This window comes from Takifugu flavidus, chromosome 6 (assembly GCF_003711565.1).
Source record: "Takifugu flavidus isolate HTHZ2018 chromosome 6, ASM371156v2, whole genome shotgun sequence".
In the NCBI taxonomy this organism is placed as follows: Eukaryota; Metazoa; Chordata; class Actinopteri; order Tetraodontiformes; family Tetraodontidae; genus Takifugu; species Takifugu flavidus.
Window position 1 is genome coordinate 12208341 of NC_079525.1, and position 23273 is coordinate 12231613.

The 23273-nt window shown below is 44.9% G+C and overlaps 2 protein-coding genes and 1 long non-coding RNA gene across 6 annotated transcripts in view; 2 read left to right on the forward strand and 1 right to left on the reverse strand.

Annotated features, from left to right (window-relative positions):
- The first annotated feature begins 2082 nt into the window (after positions 1-2082).
- Positions 2083-4414, forward strand: LOC130527990 (uncharacterized). Its single transcript, XR_008951168.1, has 3 exons — positions 2083-2211; positions 3973-4094; positions 4295-4414. It is a non-coding gene; the product is annotated as an uncharacterized LOC130527990 (long non-coding RNA).
- A 9-nt stretch (positions 4415-4423) lies between these two features.
- Positions 4424-7973, forward strand: LOC130527989 (coiled-coil domain-containing protein 40-like). Its single transcript, XM_057036856.1, has 10 exons — positions 4424-4538; positions 4626-4808; positions 4887-5132; positions 5210-5423; positions 5501-5670; positions 5895-5986; positions 6085-6199; positions 6546-6740; positions 6814-6972; positions 7046-7973. The coding sequence occupies exons 2-10, from the start codon at positions 4725-4727 to the stop codon at positions 7286-7288; spliced, it is 1518 nt and encodes a 505-aa protein (XP_056892836.1). The 5' UTR covers positions 4424-4538; positions 4626-4724; the 3' UTR covers positions 7289-7973.
- Positions 7974-15357: 7384 nt separating this feature from the next.
- The window catches only part of LOC130527608 (alpha-1,6-mannosylglycoprotein 6-beta-N-acetylglucosaminyltransferase B-like), a 46912-nt gene continuing 38996 nt past the window's right edge, over positions 15358-23273 (reverse strand). For 3 of the 4 annotated variants that reach the window (XM_057036265.1, XM_057036266.1, XM_057036267.1), the window contains 8 exons: positions 22059-22192; positions 21383-21513; positions 19540-19695; positions 18950-19096; positions 18750-18866; positions 17619-17693; positions 16704-16987; positions 15358-16105 (listed from right to left, as the gene is read on the reverse strand). In XM_057036265.1, coding sequence (XP_056892245.1) covers positions 15907-16105; positions 16704-16987; positions 17619-17693; positions 18750-18866; positions 18950-19096; positions 19540-19695; positions 21383-21513; positions 22059-22192 — 1243 coding nt within the window. In that variant the 3' untranslated portion in view covers positions 15358-15906. The remainder of the gene's footprint in view (positions 16106-16703; positions 16988-17618; positions 17694-18749; positions 18867-18949; positions 19097-19539; positions 19696-21382; positions 21514-22058; positions 22193-23273) is intronic. The other variant, XM_057036268.1, reaches the window with a different exon arrangement.

Consider the following 23273-nt stretch of genomic DNA (forward strand, 5'->3'; position numbering starts at 1 on the left):
CATGACTTTATTAAATGCCAAATACTGTAAACCTCATCAGGAGCGGATGCATTGCAGTATACAAGTGTCATCAGCATAGAAAAGAAGTGTGGAGTTTAGAGATTAGTATTTTGAACAGTAAATCTATTTGAAGCTTTGGAGCAGCTCCGGTTCTACATGCAGGATTGTTTTTAAACCACCCAACTGCTTGTTGAGAAAGACCAATAGCTGAAGGAGACTTGACTAAAACACCATGCCTTTGAGAAACCAATTAAGGGCAGATTGTTTCCAGTTGAGAGCTGGCGTTGTGTCATGACCTTCACAGTCCTGACTAAAGTGGTGACAGTAGAAAGGGTGGACAGAAATTCTTTTATGTGTTCACTCACCAGAGCACCGTCAGAATTCAGAGATCAGTTTACAGTTGTTTAAAGTCTTAGGCTCACTGGCTTTTGGGAGGTGGGATTTAAGGCAGATTTCCAGTTTCGGGAATTTCATTTAAAGTTATCTGAGCCAGCCGGTTCAGTGCCTGCTTTTAAGGAGTTTTAAAAGTTAACATTTGTGTTGAGGAAATATAGACATTTGAAAAATCAATGACTAATCAAAAGAGAAATGTTATTTAAATTTTATTTTAATTTAAAAAAATGTTGCATCTAAGATTAATATCTCTTATTCACCCATCATGTCGAACAATAAAACAGAATGGGCACCGCAGAAGGAAAAATCCACCTGGCTTTGATGTTTGGATTTTTCTCAAACATCAAAGCCAGTGCTGGTCTTTGAGCTTTAGTGGTTGCATTAACCTTAAAATTTGACCAGTAGATTTGGTTTTAATATTTATTTGAATCGGAATCCGAAGACATTTAAAAGGTAAGTAATTTTTATTTTGTTTCTTTTTGGCCGGGATTTGATTAAGTAGTTTGAGTTTTCTACATATTCTATGCCTGAATTTAATTCTAATGTTTTATTTTTTGTGTTTCAGGGGCCAAACAACAAATATGGAGGGAGATACAAAGGAATTGCTCACTCCTGATGATGGAGATGTCAGTATAATTTATTCAATAATTTTTGCAATGACTATTGAGAAAGTATATTTATGTTACTCTTGTCTTTGTTTTCTCTTTGCAGCCCATGGTGGTCAGATTCCAGGAAGTGATGAACAAGCACCTGAAAAATTACCTGGAAAGGTTAACAATGGAGCTGGGGGAGAAGGTTTGAAGCTTTTCCTGGTCTTCCTCCCTTAAAAATTAAGCACAACAAATCCACCCACATGATTTGCAACCCATCTTAAGCAATTCAATTCTTGGAAAAATAAAGCTGAAAAAACCAAATATAAACTGAAATAAACTGTTTCATTTGAATATATGTGGACAAAAGTGAAAGCATTCCTTCCATCGGCCTTGGTCCCGTGTCCACTAATATAAATTTTTGCTCGACGTTTAGACATCATATTTGACTCAAACCTTGTCTTTTTTTACATCCTTGTCCAGAGAAAAAGCGGGAAGGAGCAAAAGGCCTTTCGAGACATGGAAAAGGATATTGGGAATTTAAAGGCTGTCATTGCCAAAAAAAAGGACCAGCTTGACGAATGCATGGCTGTAGCTGATACGTCCAGAAATAAGTGCTTAAAAGCTCAAAATGAAGAGAAAAAACTGAAGAATGACTTAGACAAAATCAGGAATGAAAAGATCAAGCTTGAAAATGAAGGTGACAGCGAACTCTAATATTCATACCCAAAGACTTTATTGAGCTGTTAGAGGCCTTCACAAGGCCCAAGTTTGGTCCTAACCTTTGACCTCCAAAACATCATAGAACATGTTCGTATTGAGCTATTCACTTAAATCAGTGTCATTTGTTTCTTTTCTGTAGTTAACACGAAACAGGCAGAACTTGATGACCTACATCTCAAGCTGCTTTACACTCAAAAATACAATGAAGCCCTGCATATGGACCTTAAAGCGAAGAAGAATACAATTCAGGAAACTTCGCTTCAGAAGAAAAAAGCTGAGGAGGAGAAGTTCCAGCAGGTACTTGCCAGGCTGACGTTGGTCATACACACAGCCACGCGGATTCATTTAATGTTTCTGGTTGAACATCTGCGTCTGTCATCAGGATCTGTGTGTAGAGCGTCTGACAAAGAAACTGGAGAGAGTGACGGAGCAGATAAAGGTGTATGAAGTTCAGATTACTGCTCAATCAGAAAAGAAAGAGAGAGCCAAAAATACCAGTTCTGAGGTAAGGACACCATTGTTGAACATAAAGAACACCGGGGCGAATACCTCAACACATGGTCATACTTTTAAAACTTGTATTTGTCGCCACTTGTATTGGGGCTTATCACCACCGAAAAGCCTGACTCGCCATACAAGACCAAAAACGTGACAAAAATCCCTTCTCATTTATTTACATTTACATTTAGCAGATGAGGGGTATCATCAACTCAAACAGGATGGGGTGCAGACCCCGCTAGTATTCTGGAGGTCAGCATCGGTGTCTCGAACTTAATGCCAGCAGCTACTGGTGGCAAGTTGAGCTCGATAAGTAGTCAGGTGATGTGGACCTGCCTTGGTTGTTGAAGGACCAGATATTTCTCCGTATTCTGGACCATCTGAAGTATGAGATCACCGAAGCTTTTACCTGCTGCTGAGTTGGGAAACGCCTGATTTAGGAAGGTGTTTTTGCAAGGTTAATTTGGATGTGGTGATCCAACATATCCAAGCGAATGTCTTTGAGGGATAGTTTGGGATTTTCTATGAGACTGAGGGTTCATCTGGGGGAAAAATCAAGTACAGCTTGGTGTCATCTGCATCGCAGTGATATGAAAAATCATACGAGCTGATAATTGGGCCTGAGGAGGTTGAATGTTGTCAAAAAAAAACTGTCAAGGAGTTGGTGGGTTTCTTGGGGAACAGACTCTGTCAAATGAAGAGCTGCTTGGTCTCCAACGTCCTTTCCTCCTTTAACTCTAAAGGTAGTCTTGCCTTGCGAGACCACGAATTCCAACACCAGACCAATAGGTGGGGCCAAGACAAACACCTTCAATCCAGGTTTGCTTTGCCTGCTACATGCTGGAACACTGGGCATCAAAAAATGTAATTTCAGTAAATGGAACCATTTGCTCATCAATGCACAATTCCTGTTCTCGGCAGACTTGCACATTCTAACCTTACTTCAGTCAAGAGGGGACTGATTCGCCACAATAGATCACTTCTTTTCTGTCTGAAACATCAAGACCATTGATCTTAATGGGATTTCTTGGCTTATAAAATGATTTCTGTTCATGGATTTTGCCACAAAAAGAACTCCGGTATTTGAGGCCCTGTACCTTTAAATGCCTGGACTTTCTGGACTGCCCACATAAACAAAATTCCCCGAGAATGTCTTTGGTTCTTGAGGAGTATTTAGTGTTGCTCCAGATAGGACTTCATGCTGATTTGTGCAGTCATTGATAAATCTATTGGAGGCCAGTTTTGAATATTAAGAAAAGCAATAAAGGGAGAAAAAAAAATCTATCTATCTATCTATCTATCTATCTATCTATCTATCTATCTATCTATCTATCTATCTATCTATCTATCTATCTATCTATGTCTGTCTGTCTGTCTGTCTGTCTGTCTGTCTGTCTGTCTGTCTGTCTGTCTGTCTGTCTGTCAGACTTCCCCCTCAAATTCTGTATCTGTTGCAAAATCACCCTGATGTCCTGGTGGAGGGCAGGCCTCACCCAGAGGTGTCAGTCCCACCACCACACCACAAAAATGGGAGTTTATTTGTCAGAGCATGTGTTGGAGCAGCTGGACTGATGGTGTTATGATGTGATCCAAGTCTCAGTGAGAGCGAGGGTGTCACAGCAGAGGTGGCTAGTGTAAGCAGAGAGGAAGTTTATTCTCTCCGCTCCAGAGCCACAGATGTCTCTGAACAGCTTTAAAAGGTTAAGGGGAAAGTGTCTCACTGTCATCGGCAAAGCTGACGTTCATGCAAATGATTGTCTTTGTGCAGGCTGAGATGCTCCTGGAGGATATGATTTTGAACCGTAAACTGGTAGAGCAGAAGTGGAAGGGCAGGCTGCGGATGATGGAAAAATCTGTTCAAATGAAGAATGCAATCCACGAGGAATTGTGGTAAGTGTGCTTGTTTTATTAATCCACAAGCACTACTGTGTATCCATGTGATGAATTATCAATATACCTGGATGACTCATATCGAAGCGTCATGAATGTAGAGATCAAATATGATCCATCATTAAAAAATAAACCGTAATCTGTATTAAACTAAACACATACATCCGTCCATTTGCTACCGTTGTCTTTGTGTTCCTCAGTGATGCGATGCATGAAGTGAGTCTCCTGGACAGAGAGATACAGATACACAGGAAATCCAACAACGAACAGCAGGAGAAGAATGAAAAGCTCGTTCTGGAGTTGCACATGGCTCAAAATGAATGTGAAAACTTAGAAAAGAAGATTGAGAGGAGAAAGGTCGAAGCAGAGGTGCTACTGGCTGAGTACAGCTCTCACAGGAGGGCTCTAAAGGAGGCTGAAATTACTCTACGCAGTCTGAAGAAGGTTGTCAGGACAACGCTTTTACAACCACTTTGTGTTTCTCTATATAATATACATCTAACTCTCCAAATCTTTCCTTCATCGTTACAGGAGGCCAGCACTGCCCAGTCTGTATTTAACAATCATAGGAAGCAACTGGAGAGGGAATGTGCACTGCGAATTGAGTTGGAGGGTAAGATTAGGACCCAAATGCAGCAGATGATCGTCCACAGCAGGACCGCCAAGAACTACCAACAGCTCTTCGACAAGCTAACGGACACCAAGAACGAGAAGGTAAAAATGGGGGCGATTGCAGGTTATTTTTATAAGTATGACGCCATTATTTACCTGGTATTTTAATTTCAAATGTAGATGTCTCAGCAGTCGGAGCTGGAGAATGAAATAGCCGCAGTAGAAAACAAGAGGACCAAAGTTGCAAACGATGTGGACGCCCTGAACGTCACCCTGGAGGACCAGGAGAAGGAGATTGCAGAGAAAACCAAGCACCATAAAACATGCGAGGCGAAACTGTATCACCTTAATAGAGAAGTTGAGCAGAACTATCGAACAATCGAACACATCAAGAACAAGATGGCAGAAGTTGCAGCCAGAACTGGGGTGAGGAAATCAGTGAAACATTCCTTCCCATCTGTTGCAACGGTTGCACTGACTTCTGCTGCCGTGTCTGTTTCCAGGAGGAGGACTATAGTCCATATGAAACCAAGATAAACGAGTTAAAGGGACAGAGGAGGAAGCTGGAGGAAAATGTGAGGAACTACACCCGGCTCTGGTTAACAAAGCAGGAGACTCGCGTGAGACTGACCCTGGAATATGAGGACACCAACAAAGTCATCCAGAAACTGCAGATGGACTACACCATCCTGCAGAAGAAGAAAACCTGCCAAGATGGTGCGTAAGGCAAAGCAGCACGCAGGAGTCAGTGCTTAAGAGTTGAGCTGCTCTTAACTATAAAGTCACTCCAACAGGTCTGATGGAGATCGAGAACCGGGAGTTGTTGCAGCTTGAGAACAAGGCCAACGCGCTGAATGTCAGCCTGAACAAGATCAACACCCAGATCGACGAGAACGGCAAACACAGGATGCTGCTGGAGGAGAAGAAGACCATGCTGGAGGTGGACTTCCTCGGGAGGCTCAAGGTGCGCTTCTTTTGAGTTATTTACTGTTGTAAAGCAACAGACAGTAACAGACAGACTCATACAGACCCATACCTGATCCTGAAAGGTTTCAAACAACCCTCCATCCTTTATTGTGTCTGTATTTATTAAATCTCTATTTTCTTGCGTTGAGGAAAACTCAGACAGTATTTCTCTGTTGTTTTTTGGAGCTAAAATATATTCAAATTTCAACATAATGTTCGTAGGAGGCAGAGAAGGCAGCTGCCGAGATTCATATGAAATATGAGAGGATCGAGGAGGAAAAAGAGAGTATTTACAACTGTTTGTTGGAGTCTGAGTAAGCCCCCCCCCCACACCCCCAAAAAACAGCATTTTTCCCACTGTAAATATTTTTATTTTCTGATTATCAAATAATTTCATATATGCAATGAACAGAAAGCAGATAATGCTGTGGGAGAAGAAAATACAGCTCAAAAAAGAGGCTCGCTCAGAATTTGAGAAGCAAAATGAAGAAGTTGAGCGGTTGAAGCTGGAGCTTCAGAACAAGGAGGTGACGTGTGGTTTGTCTTTATCTTTACCCAAAAGCTGTTAGAGAAAAAGACAAGGCTGTGTTAACAAAGAAGGAAGAAAGGGAGTGAAATGGACTGTTAAAACAGTCTCAAATTATTAATATAATAATGTGTATCTATATAATAACTGTTAGTTTATTAATTCCATTTGTATTATAGTACATCTATTATGTCATTTCCTGAATTAGACCAAGTGACCACACAGTTTTTAAATGTTGAAACTCAACAAATACATAGTGTGTGTGTGTGTGTGTGTGTGTGTGTGTGTGTGTGTGTGGTGTGTGTGTGTGTGTGTGTGCGTGCGTGCGTGTGTGTGTGTGTGTGCAGTTACAACTCAACAGAAAGGTGAAAGAAGGGGAGAAGCTGTTAAAAGAGTGTGAAGCAACAGCGGTTCAGTGCTGCAACATCTTCGACCGGGTCATGGTCCTGAGGCACACCTCGGATAGGGCCAAGCACTACAGAAGTATCCAAATTGAGCGTTCCCTCGAGGCCCAGAAACGGAATCTCACAAAGATGAAAAAGGTGGGACCCGAGAACTTGCAGGCCTAGATCCCCCCTCCCTTTCAGGGTTTCTCATGAATACGTGTGTTTTCAGCAACTGAGAGATTTGGATGCAGAGCTCAAGCAGATAAAGCAGAAGAAGACTTTATTTGTGGAGGATATTGAGAAGAAGAAGCAGGAGGTGACAGAACACCACCATGAAAATGAAGCGTTTGAATCTGAGATAACAAAACTCCAAGACGACAGAGAGAGGGTGAGGATCGCATGTTGTGCAAAGTCCTGCAGTACTTCAGCCATGAACCATTGTCCCCCTCCCTTCCCACCAGAGCCTGGTCCTCACTGTGGCCCTGCAGAACTGGGCCAAGCGGCTGAAGATGTTGCGTGATGGCACCTCCAAGCCTCCCACCAACACAGAGGCAGTCACTGCAGCTTTCAATAGAGAAGTGGAGAATCTGCACTCCCTTTACGAGAAGGTGCAGCACATCTGTCGGGAGTGTCCAGAGAACCGGGAAGAGCTCAGAAAGATCAGAATAGCTCTAGAAGCACACATGATGTTCCTGAAGATTTAAGGGGCATCGCAAAGTGTCACCTGTACCTGTCTCTCTCCATTGTCCAGGACAATATCGGCCATTTCCACTGGTTATAAAGTGTCCTTTGCACAGTGAAACTGACAACATCAGCAAGAAAAATCTTTAAACTGTCGAATGAGGACCTTTATATGATGCTAGTAACACTGAATGGTTGTTAATAAAACTAGCCATTTTCTTTTGTGCTGAGCTAATACAGCCAAGGAAATTAGGTTTATTTCTTGAACAGAATACTTATTCGCTGTTAAACAGGCCCTATAAAAGCTACAAAGAATCTACTTTGTTAAGAAGTGCTTGCTGCAGAAACATGCCGTCCTTTTTTGATCAAACGACATCCAGCACTTGGCAGGTATGAAAAAAAATATGAGTTCATCCCCCCTAAAAGGACAGATAATAGACTAAAGCGGAAATATTCATCTTTCTAGTTAATACCCTCAATCATAATTATTACAATACACAATAACTCTATCCTCACTATTTCTAACTGCACCACACGTCAAACTGTTTTTATCTTATCTAGGAATTAGAAATCAATCACATTTGTATCCCGTGCACGGCCAGCAGAGTTATTGTGAACTGCAGACATGCATTGTGATCAAGTAAACAATGCTGTATGCGCGCTACGGTGCCGGTTGGGAAGCCGCATTAAATGAGGTGCGGCGGGAAAGTACAGATCTTTGCATGTTTGTTGTGTTGCTTGTGTATTTACTTGTGTTTTAGTGTAGCACATAATGTTTACATTAATCAGATTGCCTGTGTCTGAGAGAATGTTTTGCAGTCGGGTTCTTTAAAAACGGAGATATTTCTTCACCACTTAAAGGCTGAGAACACATCAAACTCAACCTGTGAGCCGATTTCTGCCCTTGAAAATAGTCCTTTACAACGAGCATCCGCATGATTCCCACGTGTGACTTAAAGGAAAAGATAAGAGTCGCGTTCCCTCATGTGTTTGAGCCTATAGACGGGGTCTGTAGAACATTTGACGGTGTGTGTGCGCGTGGGTGCGTGTGCTGGGTTTAGCTCTGCAGCGCTGTGACTGCTGACCTTCTGCCGCCTGAACTGTAAATCGTTGTAAACGTTGCTTTTTCATCTTCTTCAGACTTTGTAGACATTTAGTTGAACACGCAGGACTGTAAGGACTGATGGCATCTGCTAACGGAAGCACGCCCTGGTGCCTACTAGATGTCGGTGCAGTAGTTTACACAGCTGCGTGTGTGTCTGCGTGTGTTTAATGTATACATTCATTTCCCTTCCTCTTACTCTGACCCAAAACTTGCCCTAAACCCAGTTCTATACATTATAAAAGAAGAAGTGAATGAATGTCTATAAACCGCTAAATTAATTTTCAATAACACAGGTAAACATGCTTCTACACTGAAAATGTTTGTCTTCGCTTCAAGTTGAAAATAACATAATAGCTCATAACCAGCTGTAAACGTCCTTCCGATATTGAACCTGAGCGCCACCCTGTGGCCAAATATCATTGCAGAAAACAATCAATCGGGTGGCGAATCCCATTCCCCGAGGGCCTAAATCCCGCGGGGTTTTCCGTCCCCCCAAGTTGAATGAGGCAAGGGCAACCCAGGTGAGACCCACCAGGTAAAGAAAACTTCCATTTCTCTGATGGACTCTGCCGCCTTTGATTTTGTGGCTCTCTGGTCATTTTCCCTCTTTCACTCGCTATCAGCAAACCAGGACGCCTTCAGCAGAGCTGGATGAAAAGAGCAATCTGTTATGGAGAGAGGGATAAAAGGGGAGAGCTGAGAGAGCGGATCCGTTCCTCCGAGGACACCAGTCGTGCACCTGTCTGCTTCCTCGAGTCATTCATTTCCCGGAGACGGATGATAATGCAATTATAAAATGGAGCAAGTAGACTCGGAGGAACAAGAGGCGATGAAGAGGACAGCAAAGCCCTCAATCATCGGTCAACACAGGAAGTTGTTGAAGATGTGTGTTCTTGTGTTTTTGCTGTTTATTTGTAAGTGGATTCTTTCACCATGGACAGAACTGGTGTTCCTTAAGCCTCGCTCTTGAAGTTGGTTTAGAAAGAGCAGAAAGGTGAAATTACCCCTGAAGCTCTGCAACGTAGCAGCGTGTTGCCGAGCTACAGGGATCTACAGGTGTAGCTGCTCACCTGTCACTCCGATACACCAAATATCTGCATGATCTTCTGACCAGAACCGTCAGGAGGAAGCACTTCCTGTCTGCACTCGTCAGGCAAAAATCTGCGGGATTACAGTCGTCACTCTGAAATCATCAACATGCTGCACATAACAGGATTCTGGAGTTTGAAATTCCTTTTGGGCCATCGGCGTTTGTCACCATTCCAGGAACCTCCGGAGACGACAAAAAGGGGAGCGAAGCTGGACGAGTGTGAGGAGTACCATGAACCGTCTCACTGGGCTGACAAAAACGCCCTTTTAAGCCACTTTGCTGAGTGCAATCAGCATCACACACACACACACACACACACCACACACACACACACACACACACACGCAAACAGACATTCTTTTAGTGTTTAACAACACTCTGATCAACTCTGAAAGTGACATTTTAGTCTCCCTGCAGCCTCTCTGAAACTTTTGAAAAGGCGAGAGGTGGAGCCATTCTTGCCACCAGGGGGCGCTAAATACAAAAAAACTGGACATTGAGCATTTATAACCTATTGCCAGTTCCACATGGGTCATAGCCAGGGAGAAAGGGTCGGACATATATAGGGAGAGCCTCCTGATGATGGACAGCTGGGTGAAGATGGAGAGGGGGAGACAGAGCAGGGGTGAGGATAAACAGAGAAGAATAGAAGTAGAACTATACGTGCAAAAATCGTAATTACACGGGGGATGCAAGGAAGGTCGGAAGGGCAGAGTGCAAGAATGAGGTGGGCGATACCTGTAGATAGACACAGAGAGAGAGGGACAGAGACAGAGGGTGGGGGGGGACAAAGATTCCTCACTTCTTTCTCCTACAGGCGTTTCAAACGTCAGGGTGTGAAGCTCTTCGCGCCTCTCTGGGATCATCGTGTGTCTGCCATCGCGGGTCTGTGACAAATTTGCTTTTGTCTGCTGTGAGCTTTAGCCAATCAAAAGGGAACCTCCAGCCGCCGCCACGGGCTCGTGTCCATGAAGACAAGCCCGTATAAACATACTCGACATGATGCGTTATGAAATTATAATCTGCCATCTTTGCTGATATCACAGTTTCAGGATTTATGAGCATGTTTAATCAGGAAAATGCAAATTTCAGAGGAGCCAGCTGTGTTTCTGAAGCAGAAGGACTACAGGGAATCTACCGGAGGAGTAAACAGCCGGAGGCTTCAAAACAGGAGCTCAATATTTAAATAACTGCGATCGTGTTGATTTTTCAACCACTTTCATTCGGGTTATTAACGCCTCAGCGACTCTGTGCCCAAACCACGGGCCTGTAAGAATAAAGACCAAAACAGTCCAGGCTGGAATGTACAGTCGCCTCTTAGCACAAAGGTTATGGGTTTGATTCCAGCTCTGTTCTGCCTTTGTGGACGTCGCATGTTCTCTCATGCATGTGTGAGTCCTCTCAGAAGGCATCATTACTCCCCACATACACTTAAATCCCCTGTTTATAAAACTCTATAATACAGAATAATACTGGTCCAAACTGGCTGCTAGCTGCTCCCATCCACCTCCGTCGGTCTCGTACCCAGCATAAGCTGCAACTATTCACATCGAACAATGAAATGCCGCATCCGTCATGCTGGACGTCTCGTGGGGTTCACCTGACACCATTCTGTTGTTGAAGTGGGTGACGGGAAGTGCTGGAAGTGGTCGTGTGCACGAATGTGTCGTGGACATTATTATTTTTATCCTGGGGCTGGTCAGGGTTTTTTTTCAACTGTGTGCAGCGTTGCCAGGGTCCACACACACACACACACACACACACACACACACACATCACAATCTGATGTGGTTTGACCTCCAGTCTCTGAGCCTGCAGTGTTCATGCTCAAAATAGGTCATAGACATATTTTGAGTCATCATAATCACCACCATCCTTCAAACAATTAACCAATAATTCTGCCCTAGAACATTGTCTGTCTGTTTGGAGTCAATTAAAGAGCAACAATATGGTGAGTGGGTGGCGAGATGATGAAGAGGAGAGGAGAGGAATAGCTGACTCTCCACATCTATAATCCCATTTATTGTAAACAGGAGTCCCTGGTCCTTGGGTGGAAAAGGACGGATTACCCAGTCCGGGGGACAGAGGACATGCTGCACCAAGGAAGTGGAGGAGGAGATGGAGAAGCATCCTGGAGATGCTGAGCTGGTCAATCTGCGTTCTGTCCCTTAGCTGTGGTCATGAGCTTTGGGGGATGATCAAGCTCACGAATACGAGTGAGTTTCCTATGTAGGAACCTCGATTGAAGAGCTCAGACATCTGAAGTAGAGCCACTGCTCCTTGGTGTTCTGAGGAGCCGGTTGAGGTGGTTCGACCATCTGGTCAGGATTCCTCCTGGACACCATTTTGAGGAGGATATGTCCATCTGGGAGGAGCTGGAGAGGACAGGAGAGGACAGGAGAGGACAGGAGAGGAGAGGAGAGGAGAGGAGAGGAGAGGTGGAGAGGAGAGGAGAGGAGAGGAGGAGAGGAGAGGAGAGGAGAGGAGAGGAGAGGAGAGGAGAGGAGAGCCTGGAGAGCCTGGAGAGCCTGGAGAGCCCAAGTCTGAATAAGCGGTTGTTGGACAGACGGACGATGTGACTCAGTTTCATAAACACATTTCAAATGAGGTTTAATTGCCTGAAGGTCTGTGTTGAGGGATGATGGTCCTCCTGCCTCTTCATCATTTATTTAGAAGAGTAATGACAGGATCGGGCTTCCTGCGGGAACTCACTGTTCATCATTTTCAACTAGTTATTTCTGCTGCAATGAAGTGCGATTTACTCAGCAAATTCTCCGAGTACTAGTTAAATACATCATTAATTTCATTTTTCCTTGGCAGAGGAAAGCGTCAAGGCCAGCTTCAGCATCATTTATCTCCTCTCTCTCCTTTATTTCGCCGTTTTTCTTGGGGGAAAATGTTTCTGTTTCAAGCCACCTGGAGAAAGAGACAATTAGTGTCCTAAAATCCTCACTGCTGACTGGTTGAAACTGGTGTTTGTAATTTAATGGTGCTGCATCCTCAGAGGCTCATTTAACAGGAGTGAAGCAAATCCTTTAATCAAACTGTATCGAAACTAAAGCTGCAAATAACTGCTGAACTACTGAAAATCAAAGTCTCCAGTGATGCTTTACAACCAATTATGATGATTTTGAAATGTCTTCAGCGTTAGCGGTGTGTGTGTGTTTACTGCTAGTTATTCTGACAAATGTCTCGAAGCTCCTGGATTATCAGATTTAGAGATGAAGGTCCACAGATCAAATTATTGTAGCTGATATGTTGGGAGTCAGAATCAGCTTTACTGTCCTCTGAAGTAGTTTTTATTTGATGGGAGCAATGAGCCAAAGGCTTAGGCTGCGAGGATTAAAACAGCCAAACTCAAAAGGGAAATCTGCCATTTTGCCAGAAGTTCATTTATTGGATGTCACCATGTTTATTTCCTCTCCTACGTTTGATTTCCTCGTTACAAATATCTCTTTTGATTTCAAAATCTCCTTTAAGAGGCGTCTGACTGCCTCACCAGATCACAGGTGGTACTGCAGGAAAAGACGGGCCACTGTTGTGACTCTGCTCTCATCAGTAATGTCATCTACCTCTTCACCAAGCTTCGCTAAGAAAGGATACATCCATGTTAAAAGTATGTCTTTTATTACCCTAAAATATCTATTCATAGCAAAAAAAGGAGGTCTGTGTTACTTTAAGAAACCAATTTCACTTTAAATTTCCGATCCTTATTGATTGTTTTCCTATTTTACCTCCGCTTGCTCCTATTTATGTGTCTCCAGAAACAGGAAATCTAGCTCAACTAGTTCAGTCCCGCACTTAAATAAGGCATCAATTATGTTCTAAGTTATACTGTATTATTAAAGTGGAATTAAACAGAGTGGGGCCGAACAGTAAGCCTTGCTGCACACCTGATGTAACCAGTGTTGGGAACGGTACCATATATTGTACAGTAAAACACAGTTAATGTTTCCAGGTTTTAACAAAAATGTAGTTGTGCAACATGGAGGAGGAGGAACTTCCTGTCTGGTTACATGGCTAATGCAGCTACATTCGGTCTATATGACCAAACCTTTAAAGCGACCATAGCATTCTGAACCCCCCTGTATTTGTAAATGGCAATGTGGCATAACTGGTCTACAACTACTCTCTCTCTCGCACACACACACACACACACACACACACACACACACACACACACACACACGCACACACAGAGTTGCTTATCTCATTACCAAAGTTCCCAGGGGTCCTTATTCGATTTAGCCGCCTTCGCAAGTGCCAGCGCAGGTCTGTGGCAGCGAGGGAAGGGCAGATGGAGACGGATGGGGATGACGCAGGAGTTGAGGAGATGAGTGTTGAAAAGAGGAGCAGCAGATGAAATGTGGGGAGAGAGGAGACAATAGTGTTACTTTGAAAGGATGATATCCATGCAAATGCACGCTACACACACACACACACACACACACACACACACACACACACACACTGTTATGTTTGCTGCATTGCCTTTGAGTGCGCAATTTTCGGCCAAGAAAACCACAGGCAGCTGGCTTCTTCATTTAGTAGAGGTAAATAGAGAGAGAAGGTGGTGGTGTTGGGGGGGTGTAGGAGGAGAAGAACTCCCCCCCCGCCCTCTCGTTCTCACTTGTCCCCCCAGGGCACCTTATTGATTCACCACTCTTTTATTTACACACAGGCACAGGAGGACTCAGCCAATTACCTATGCATTATTGACAAGGATGGTTCTCCTGGCTCCCGTCTCCACCCGGCTCTCCGTCTTCTCCTCTTGCCCCTGTTCTTCTTAACCACCCCCCCCCCCCATACACACACACCATCATCGCTGCTTCCCTTAATCTCAATTGTCTCTAGAGCCATTTTACAAGTCGCACAGGGCAAATCTGACCAAAAACTCTTCTTCTAACTAAAGAGCAACACTGAAGACGCACAGTGGTGTTTCAGTTTTGACTCCTGCTGGGCTTCGGCGTTGGCAGTGGAGGTTTATGTTAGAGTTCCACACAGATACACACAAAAACACACACTGAGACGGGGGGGGGGGGGGGGGTGGGTAAAATCCCAACCAAAAAGAGTCCAAACAGGAAGTAGGGACCACTCAGGTGTGTAAATTGCCGATTCTGTTGTCTGACTGGTTAATGTTTGCCGCTACATATATGATATCATTCCATTTTACAACTCTGCCACATTCGCTGTCACTTTCTGGGGTTTTATTTTCAGGAAGACTTTAGCCGGGAGTTTCGGCGTGAGGGGGGTTATTTGGGTTCTCGCTGTGCACTTTATCATCACGCGATCTGTGTCCTTCAGAGGCAACGCCAGGGGGAATCCAGGTCCGTGATGCCAGCAGTGTTAGATGTTTCAACGTCGCACTGACATCTGACAGCTAAAGAGGAAGATGACTTTGAGTTTATAGTCTCACATTTGGATCTGATGGTTGTAATAAAATGCTCATTCACTGTGATTCAAGAGCCTGCAGATACCAGAACTCCAGATAAGAAGGCTCAACACGGAACACTGTGAGGTCATTGGCTTGTTCAGTGCAGCTCCAAAGGACAGACGAGTATTGAGTGCGAGACTGTATAATTTATCCTCCTCCCACTGAGCGACTCAAAACGGCGCCCCCTACAGGATGGATTTAGATCCAAACCAAGCCTTTTAATTCAGACGAAAGAACTGATAAATGGGATGGCTTGTAATTGGATCGTAAAAGGAATAATGCTTTTTTCACAGCAGTCATTCCTGTACACACACACACACACACACACACACACACACACACACACACACATATGCGCACAAATTGATTATGTAAATTATTGTCACTTAATTTAAATCAAAGAAAAAGTTTTTTTTTAAATAAATGAGGGTGGTGGTCGTTATAGATGACACACAATGTAATATATTATGGAGTCACACGTTTTATTTAGCTTTTTCTCTCTTCTTCACCCAGACAATGCTTTAAAAATCCAGCTGGGAGCTCCGAAGGCCATTTCATTGAAAAAAACGAAACAAAAAAAACGGCGTCCACTTTGTCTTTGTCCTTTTGTGCATCCTTAGATGATTAAACTGAGTGATGTTACCTCAGTCTTGGGGTTCCACCTGGAAAATGACTCATCACTGGAGGTGGGAGAAGCAGAGAAGCAGATAACCTGGGTGTCCGTCATCCTTTGTCCGAGCGCAGTGAGGAAATTGGATATTGACCCAGAGCTGCCTTCTCCAAGACGAGATTTTTGAATTCCCTGTCGAGAATGACACTGAGGTCTGAGTTTACTCGCCAGCTCTGGAGTGTAACGTTCCTGACTTTACCAACATAAAGGGTGAGACAGAGTTGGAAATAATAGCTTTACAGCGCATCACTGCGGTATCCATGGTGAGCCAACGTGAAGGTCATGAAAGGATCGTCCATCCACCATCTGGCCGCCTTTTTCCCTTTACCGTTGTTTGAACGATCACAGACAGTCCCTGCACAGCGCCACCTGGCCACGCTGGAAGTCCCTGCAGGGGCAAAGGCGTCTGTATTTGGGGGAGTATCCTGCACAGCTGAAGAGGAGGGGTTCACGTTGGAGGCCGCACTCCCGTCGAAGTACCGAAAACGCCGGAAGGACGTGGTTGATTTCTGAGTCTATCATGTCGCACTGCACCTCCAACCTGAGAGATGACACAGAAAAGCAAAGGTCTCACTAGTTAAAAAAAGAAATGAGGAAAAGAAAAGGAACATTTTGGTGACAAGAAGTGAAGGAATCCGTCAGCTCCAGCTAAATGAGGGAATAGAACACTTTCATAGCACAAAGGATATTAATTTGGAAAAGAAATGGAAACATCCTGTGGAAAAGATGTTCAAAACAAAAAGAGCCGAGAGAAGTTGTACCAGCTCGAGCATCACAACAGCGACGGAAAAAAACACACAAAAGATGGTTGAAGGATGAAACAGGAGCAAAGAAGAAAAGTAGAACGCTGATAGACGCCAGACGAGTGATGCTTGAAGAAGACTCGAAGGCCCCCCCACGGGGCTTTGATGTCTCAGGGCTCCTGAAATTTCATCACACGAGGCTGAAAATTCTGTTGCGGCTTCCTGGTAAAGAAAAATAAATAACCACCTCTCCTGTGATCTAACGCAGTGTTGGATTTAGCCCAGGCAGTGGAGATTGGTTCCAACCCTTCAGAGCTACACAACCATGACTTAGCAACCCCCCCAGCTGTGGTTGAAACAGCAAACCTGCAGTCTGTGATGGTTGTAACAGATTACCTGCGCAGAGCCTCCTTGTTGTTGATGAAGCTGAAGTGAGCCGGCTCGCAGACAAAACCAGCGGAGCGACACGCGTCCACGCAGGACTGGGCCTCCTGTGACACGAGCAGCCGGAGAGAGCTGAGAGGAGGCCAGACCGGGGGGGCCGAGACGTCGGACGACCAGCCGAGAGCTGTGGAATTTGGCAGGGGCACAAAGAGAGGCCCTGTTGTCCTGGTGCCACCAGCCGAGCCCGGTCTGGAGAAGTTGGCTGGGACAAAGAGAGGCTCCGTGGCACAGAAGTCCTGCGGGTGTAAGATGTGACGATTAGTACATTATTGTAGCGAAACAGGACGGTGGAGGAAAAAGAACTGAAACAGAAAAGTCCATTTAAGTGATTGATTTGGTTTCCCAAAGATGTCCTCATCCCGCCTGGTGGGATGTCTCCTGTATACAACTCAGATTTAACAAAAGGGAGCTTTAACCCGAGGTAATATTATAGAAATGTTACAACAAATCACACTGATTGGTGTCAAAAAGTGTTTATTAGCCCAGACTGGATGATTACATGGTTTGATAATGGAAGTGTGTTGGCTACTGGACATGGAACGCCATTTATCTGTATCCATAACCAGGTGACTTGATTCATTTACAAAGCCGTCCTTCGCCATGGCAACAGGCTGAGAGCAATATATATGAGTAAAGAGGAAAAAAATGACAGCCATACTGAAGCTTATTGCTAATACGCTTACACAACTTAATTAAATTCAAGCTTTAACCCGAGGACAATAAATGACTGATACCATCATCATCTTCATCAACACCATCGCCATCATCATCAGCTTGAACATCATCACCATCTAGTTCATCATCATTATCCCCATCATGTCTGTGTGTGTGTTTTGTGCAGCGGTCTGTGTCTGTCCTGGACCTCACCTGATGCTGTATGTAGGAGTGGACCCTCTCCAGCATCCCCTCACAGGTGTACTCATAAGGCAGGTATGGCTCAACCTAGAGGAAACAAAACACCACCCAGGTCTGTTAACTCCTCCATTTTTGTCTTTGCTGTCACTCTATTGTTCAAGCTAATTGCAGTCTTCCCCCCCCTTGGTAATTTCTTTGGATGAAAGTTTCTATTGTCGTCCCTGCTTTGAAACCCATTAGGTTTTGTTTCCATATGAATGGATCGCCTCCTGCTGTGAGGCGCCTGTTTCTCCAGCACAAGTTTGATTGGCCTAATTAGATGTGAGCGCAGACAATATGCAAATAGGTTTTCAGTGTTTCACCCAAAAACGAACACGTTAAAGACGCACAGAAACTCTGTTTCCAGACTCTCACTCTCAAATCAAAGCTCAAAAACACGTGAAATCAAACTTGGGACCAATTCAAGAGAAGTAAGTATGCAGAGACATTGCAATGATAAAAAAAACCCGGCACTCTGTGATTCTGATCAAAGCTTTATGGTAATCTACTTTGCAAAGTGGAACAGAAAGTAAACATGGACACACAGAAGGAGTCACTGGATTTAAGCGGAAACTGCTCTTTTTCTTTCAAACGCCGCTCTCTCCCAGCCTTTCCAGAATAACAACAAGCCCACTTTTCATACCGTGGCCTCATTCTTCTGAAGTGAGAACCAGCTGAGTCCACTTCAGTGGAGAATTATTGTGGGGAGCAAAGCAGAGAGGCAAAGTGCAGAAAGGTATCTTCCTTTTTCCCCCAAAAAATTCAGAAAGAATTTTCTGCCAGTTGTTCACACCGCGTACATGTGAATCTATACATTTGAAACATGGCTCTGGCTATGTACTGGCTCATTTTTTCCCCCAATCGGGGCGACATTATTCCATTATTATAGTGAAACTAGAGGTTCAATTGACGCCCGGCTCAGATTTTCTCATTTATATTCATCCTCCCATTACAGTACAAGTTAATCACCCCAGTTGATTTCCTTTTTAACTGGTATCCCACTCATGGCCGCTCCCCATGTCCTCAATAATAATAACCTACAGTAAGCGTTCACAGGAAAGGAAGGAGGAGAAAGCATCAGAGATGCATGATGGGTAAATGTACCTTTGTCCTCAAGATTTCCCTGATGGCGGACTCGAACTCGAGCGAGTTGTTGTAGTCCACCGTCATGACATGCGGTCTGCCGATATACTGTTCTGCGTACGGGTGCTGAGAGGACACCTACGCAAAGTCACAGAGGGTGTTGTTGTTGGGAGTCATCACACGTATGAGGTGCGAGGAGGAAGGAGACGTGGTGAACGCACCTCTCTGGAGGTTGGCTTGCCCCTGAAAAACTCGTGATTGAGCGAGCTGTGAGGTGGCTGAAACTTGGGCTGGAGAAATATGCAGCCATTGGCGATGGCCTCCAGCGGAGCCGGGCCTTCGTACGGGAAGCCGAAGCCTATGAAGAGCTGAAATATAAACCAACCAAAACTGTTTTTTAGAGTAGGAGTGTGGGGGGGTGGGGTGGTGATTTGAATGGACAGGACAGGACAGGACACAATTAGAGGCATCAGAATGTGTGGACATAAAAGTGCAGAGGATATTACAGACGGAGCAGCCAGGCAGCAGGCAAAGAGGTGATATATGGGTGTGGTAAAAGAGGACATGCAGATAAAGGACGTGCAGATGGATGGCGGGAGAGAAAACCATCCAGGAGACAGGGAGCAATAGAAGAGGATCATTTGTTTTGGTGCCCCCATAAAGGGACGTGCCTAACGTGGATGAAGAGGGAGGCTTCAGCTCGTCCCGGGCTTATTTATGGCTTACGAGACCAGACCCAAACTGACAAGTGTGCACTCAGAATGACCATGAACTATGGTGGATGAGCAGGGTGCCTCCTCCAGGCTCTTGCCTTGGCCTTGCGTAGCAGTTGTTGCAGCTCATGCTGGGGTAGCAGACCGTGGTTCTTCACAAAGGCCGGGACCTCCGGGGGTCTCTGTGTCTCATAATATACTGTGCCGTGCACCTCCATGTACCTGTGCAGGATCTGCAGGAAATCCTCCTTACCCTGCTGGGACAAGAGCAGGAACCAAGAAAGGAACAAATGTATCGAGACCAGGGGCAAAGTTCAAGGAGAGGACGATGGAATCGGTGATGCACATTAGTTCTGTATCTTTCAGTGAATCAAATGTTAGCATTTAAAGACACGATTCAGCACCTGCGGCGTGTTAAACGTCACATAAACCATCCTCCACTTCCAGGAGCGGCGACACGGCAGTTTAACCAGGACCAGATCCAGCAATAACCAGCTGAACCCGAGCACCTGGCCCACCGATCACAGCATCAGTTGACACATCAGTACATCAGCAGTCTGATTATACACCTGATTTAACTGGCTGGAAAGCAAGCATGGTTCTAAAACATGGTCACGTACACTTCAGCAGGAGAGAGAGGCAGCGGGATGGGATCAGATTTGAGGACTCGGGGATCTAAAGCGGCGGCCGGGGTTCACCGCCCCCTGGCGTGGAGCATCTGGCTGCATATCCCCGCTCTGCGCCGTAACCCCCAGCAAACATAATTGGAGGCTGTAGCGATTGATCGCCTCCTTTGTGAGCATTTTCCCAGCCAATTAGTAGATTAGTTCAAGCTCTGAGAGCAGCAGACAACATAAATTAGCAGGAGGAAGAAGCAGGTTTGGAGTAAAGCAGATTCCTTAACCTGCGCTAACAATCCTCTGTCTCTTCCCCCACTGCTCTCACTGGATCTATTTTACATTCTGTCCTCCTTTCCCATCATTGAGATGCATTTCGAAACGTATAATATACAACATTCATCGACGTTTCCGATGCTGTGTAAGAGTCAGAAAAGCAACATATGGTGAAAATAACGTCTCTTACCTGAAGCTGATGAGAAGCCAGCCAGACGAGAGATGCAATATGTATAAAAATAAAATAAAATTAGTTCAAAATCCAGGCAGACAACAGTTGTTTTGTGACAGAATTTAATCTGACATTAATTATATCTTTTTCTCTTTGGCCTTTTAGTTTGAGATGTTGCCATGCGTTGTTATTTTTATCGTCTTTCAGTGTCAATCATTGCTCTGTTTTTCCCCTTAAACTAGTTTTCATTCTCTGGAAAGACATTTTTAAAAAAAAATCAAAAATAAATTGATTGATTGGATGACTGTAGATACAAAAATAAGCAAAACGTTGTTTATCTCCTTAAAATTCTGCTGTGTGTTTCTCTCAGCAGTCGTGAGATCAGTCGACAAGCAGGAAGACAGACAGAAAGACAGACAGACAGACAGGCAGGCAGGCAGGCAGGCAGGCAGGCAGGCAGGCAGACAGACAGGCAGACAGAAAGACAGGCAGGCAGACAGGCAGGCAGGAACACAGACAGACAGGAAGACAGGCAGGCAGACAGTTAGACAGGCAGACAGAAAGGCAGGCAGGAACACAGACAGACAGGCAGACAGGAAGACAGGCAGGCAGACAGTTAGACAGGCAGACAGAAAGGCAGGCAGGAACACAGACAGACAGGCAGACAGGCAGGCAGACAGACAGACAGGCAGGCAGACAGACAGACAGACAGGCAGGCAGACAGACAGACAGGCAGGGCTGGTAAATGAGCTGCAGGCACAACAGCATGACGTAATGGCAGGAACAGTGGGGCGTAGAGACGACCTTAGAGAGGGGTTAGTCTGTGTGTGTGTGTGTGTGTGTGTGTGTGTGTGTGTTGTGATATATTGCACCAACCTTCCACATGCTGGCCTCTTTCCCATACACGACAACCATGTTGTTGACCTTGTTCTGCTGGATGCTTCTCTTCTCCGTCTCATCCAGCTCCTCAGATACGAAGCCCATGAAGGAGTTGTCTGGTGTGTGAGCTGAGTGTGTGTGTGTGTGTGTGTGTGTGTGTGTGTTCACAGGAGAGTGAGGAGGAAGCAGGGGTAGACGGATCAAAGGAGAAAACCAATGAAAGGAAGCGGGAAAAGAGAAATATTAACTTTTTCTCATTACTGGGCAGGACTGAGCGTCCAGATAATTCACTCACTCCGCTCAATTTTCTGTTTTTTACTGTTGTTTTACAATATGTGTTGAAGAAAAGTCCTCAGTTATGCTGTCCACGCATCTGACCGATGAGTTTGAAGTGGTTTGTAAAGCCGGGGGGGGGGGTTTACAAGACTAAAGAGTGGTGTAAAACCCGCAATAAAAGTGGACATGATAAAAGAATGGATGCATTTATAGAAGCGTTCTTCCTTTGTCGAAACTGTTATACAAGCCAAATAAAAAGAGTTAAAAGATTGAATATGGGGGGGTTATTTTGGCTCGGTTTTCCACATTATCGTTGAAGGGAAACAATCGGAGCCTGCAGGTGGTGCAGCAGGTCTTTCGAGACGAGGTGAAGCAGATAAAAGCATTTTATTCTTACGGAACATGGTCATGTACTGGCGGGCGTTCAGGTTCCAGTAGCCCCAGTTGGTGCGGTAGCCGTGCAGCGTTGCGTACTCCTCGTGATTATAAGCTGGTTCCGTCCCAAAGGTGTCGATCACGCGGATGTGACATCTGTATAAACAAAGATATTCCGGATTTGTTTCTTTGTTTTTTAAATGGGCCAGCGTGAGAGATCTTGGCAGGAGTACAGAACAAACACAGGCTGGGCCTGACAGGACACTGATCTGGTTTCCAGCTGAATGCATGCTAACACAACACGAAGCTCCCACAACACGCTCGCACAATAAACCTCAGATTACTTGGTGTTTGAGCTCAAGTACACATTGATGGGAGGTTCTCCAGACACTTATTTCATGTTACTTGTACAATCCAACCAGTCTGAGAGCTCTAGGGATTAACTCAACCTCTCTCCCTCTCTCACTGCATATCAAAAGTGCCAGTAGCCCCCAAAACTAATGAACCATTTATGGAAGCGTCACCCACTTAAAAACAAGATAAAAATAAACACGCATCCCTGTTTGATTTCCCAGGGCAGCTCTCATCATTCGGAGCCAAACAGACCTTTTCGACAGCAGCGATACCTCAGGCGTCTGTGCAGTCTTGTTTTGAGCGACGGGTTCGTGTATCTTTGTGTTTTATTCATTCAAAGCCGAGCATGAATTATTGATGGCGCGGCGCGGCAGCTCCGCTCCTCTCTGACCTGTCCCCCGTCCTCCATCCACACCAACCTTCGCAACCGCATTTTGCCGTCTCTGAAATGGTAAAAATGTTTCTGGCCACGCAAAAGATCCCTGAGGGATGAAACAGAGACGGGCTGGAAGTGGAGGGGATAAGTGGAGGAGCGGCTGAGCTGAATATCTATTGGGAGATCACACTTTGGGTTAAATGTCTGCTCGGCGAAGCCGAACTGAGCTGGCGACTTCTTCTCCAGGCTCCAGCCCCCCACCACAATCCCACTGTTAAATCTGGTTCAAATGTAATGTAAATTTAACAGTTCTTCCACTTCAGGATGTACAAGAATCTGCATTCATCAGCTTTGTAGGGTGAAAATAAGTAAAAAGTAACAACGGAACGGTTGGAAGGGTGCGTAAATCAGTATTTGTGACTCATTTCCTTTAAAGCGCAGCCACGTGTGGGATCGTTAGCATTATGAGACATTTTGTTCAATTACGCTCCTCTGTCTTCCTTCAAA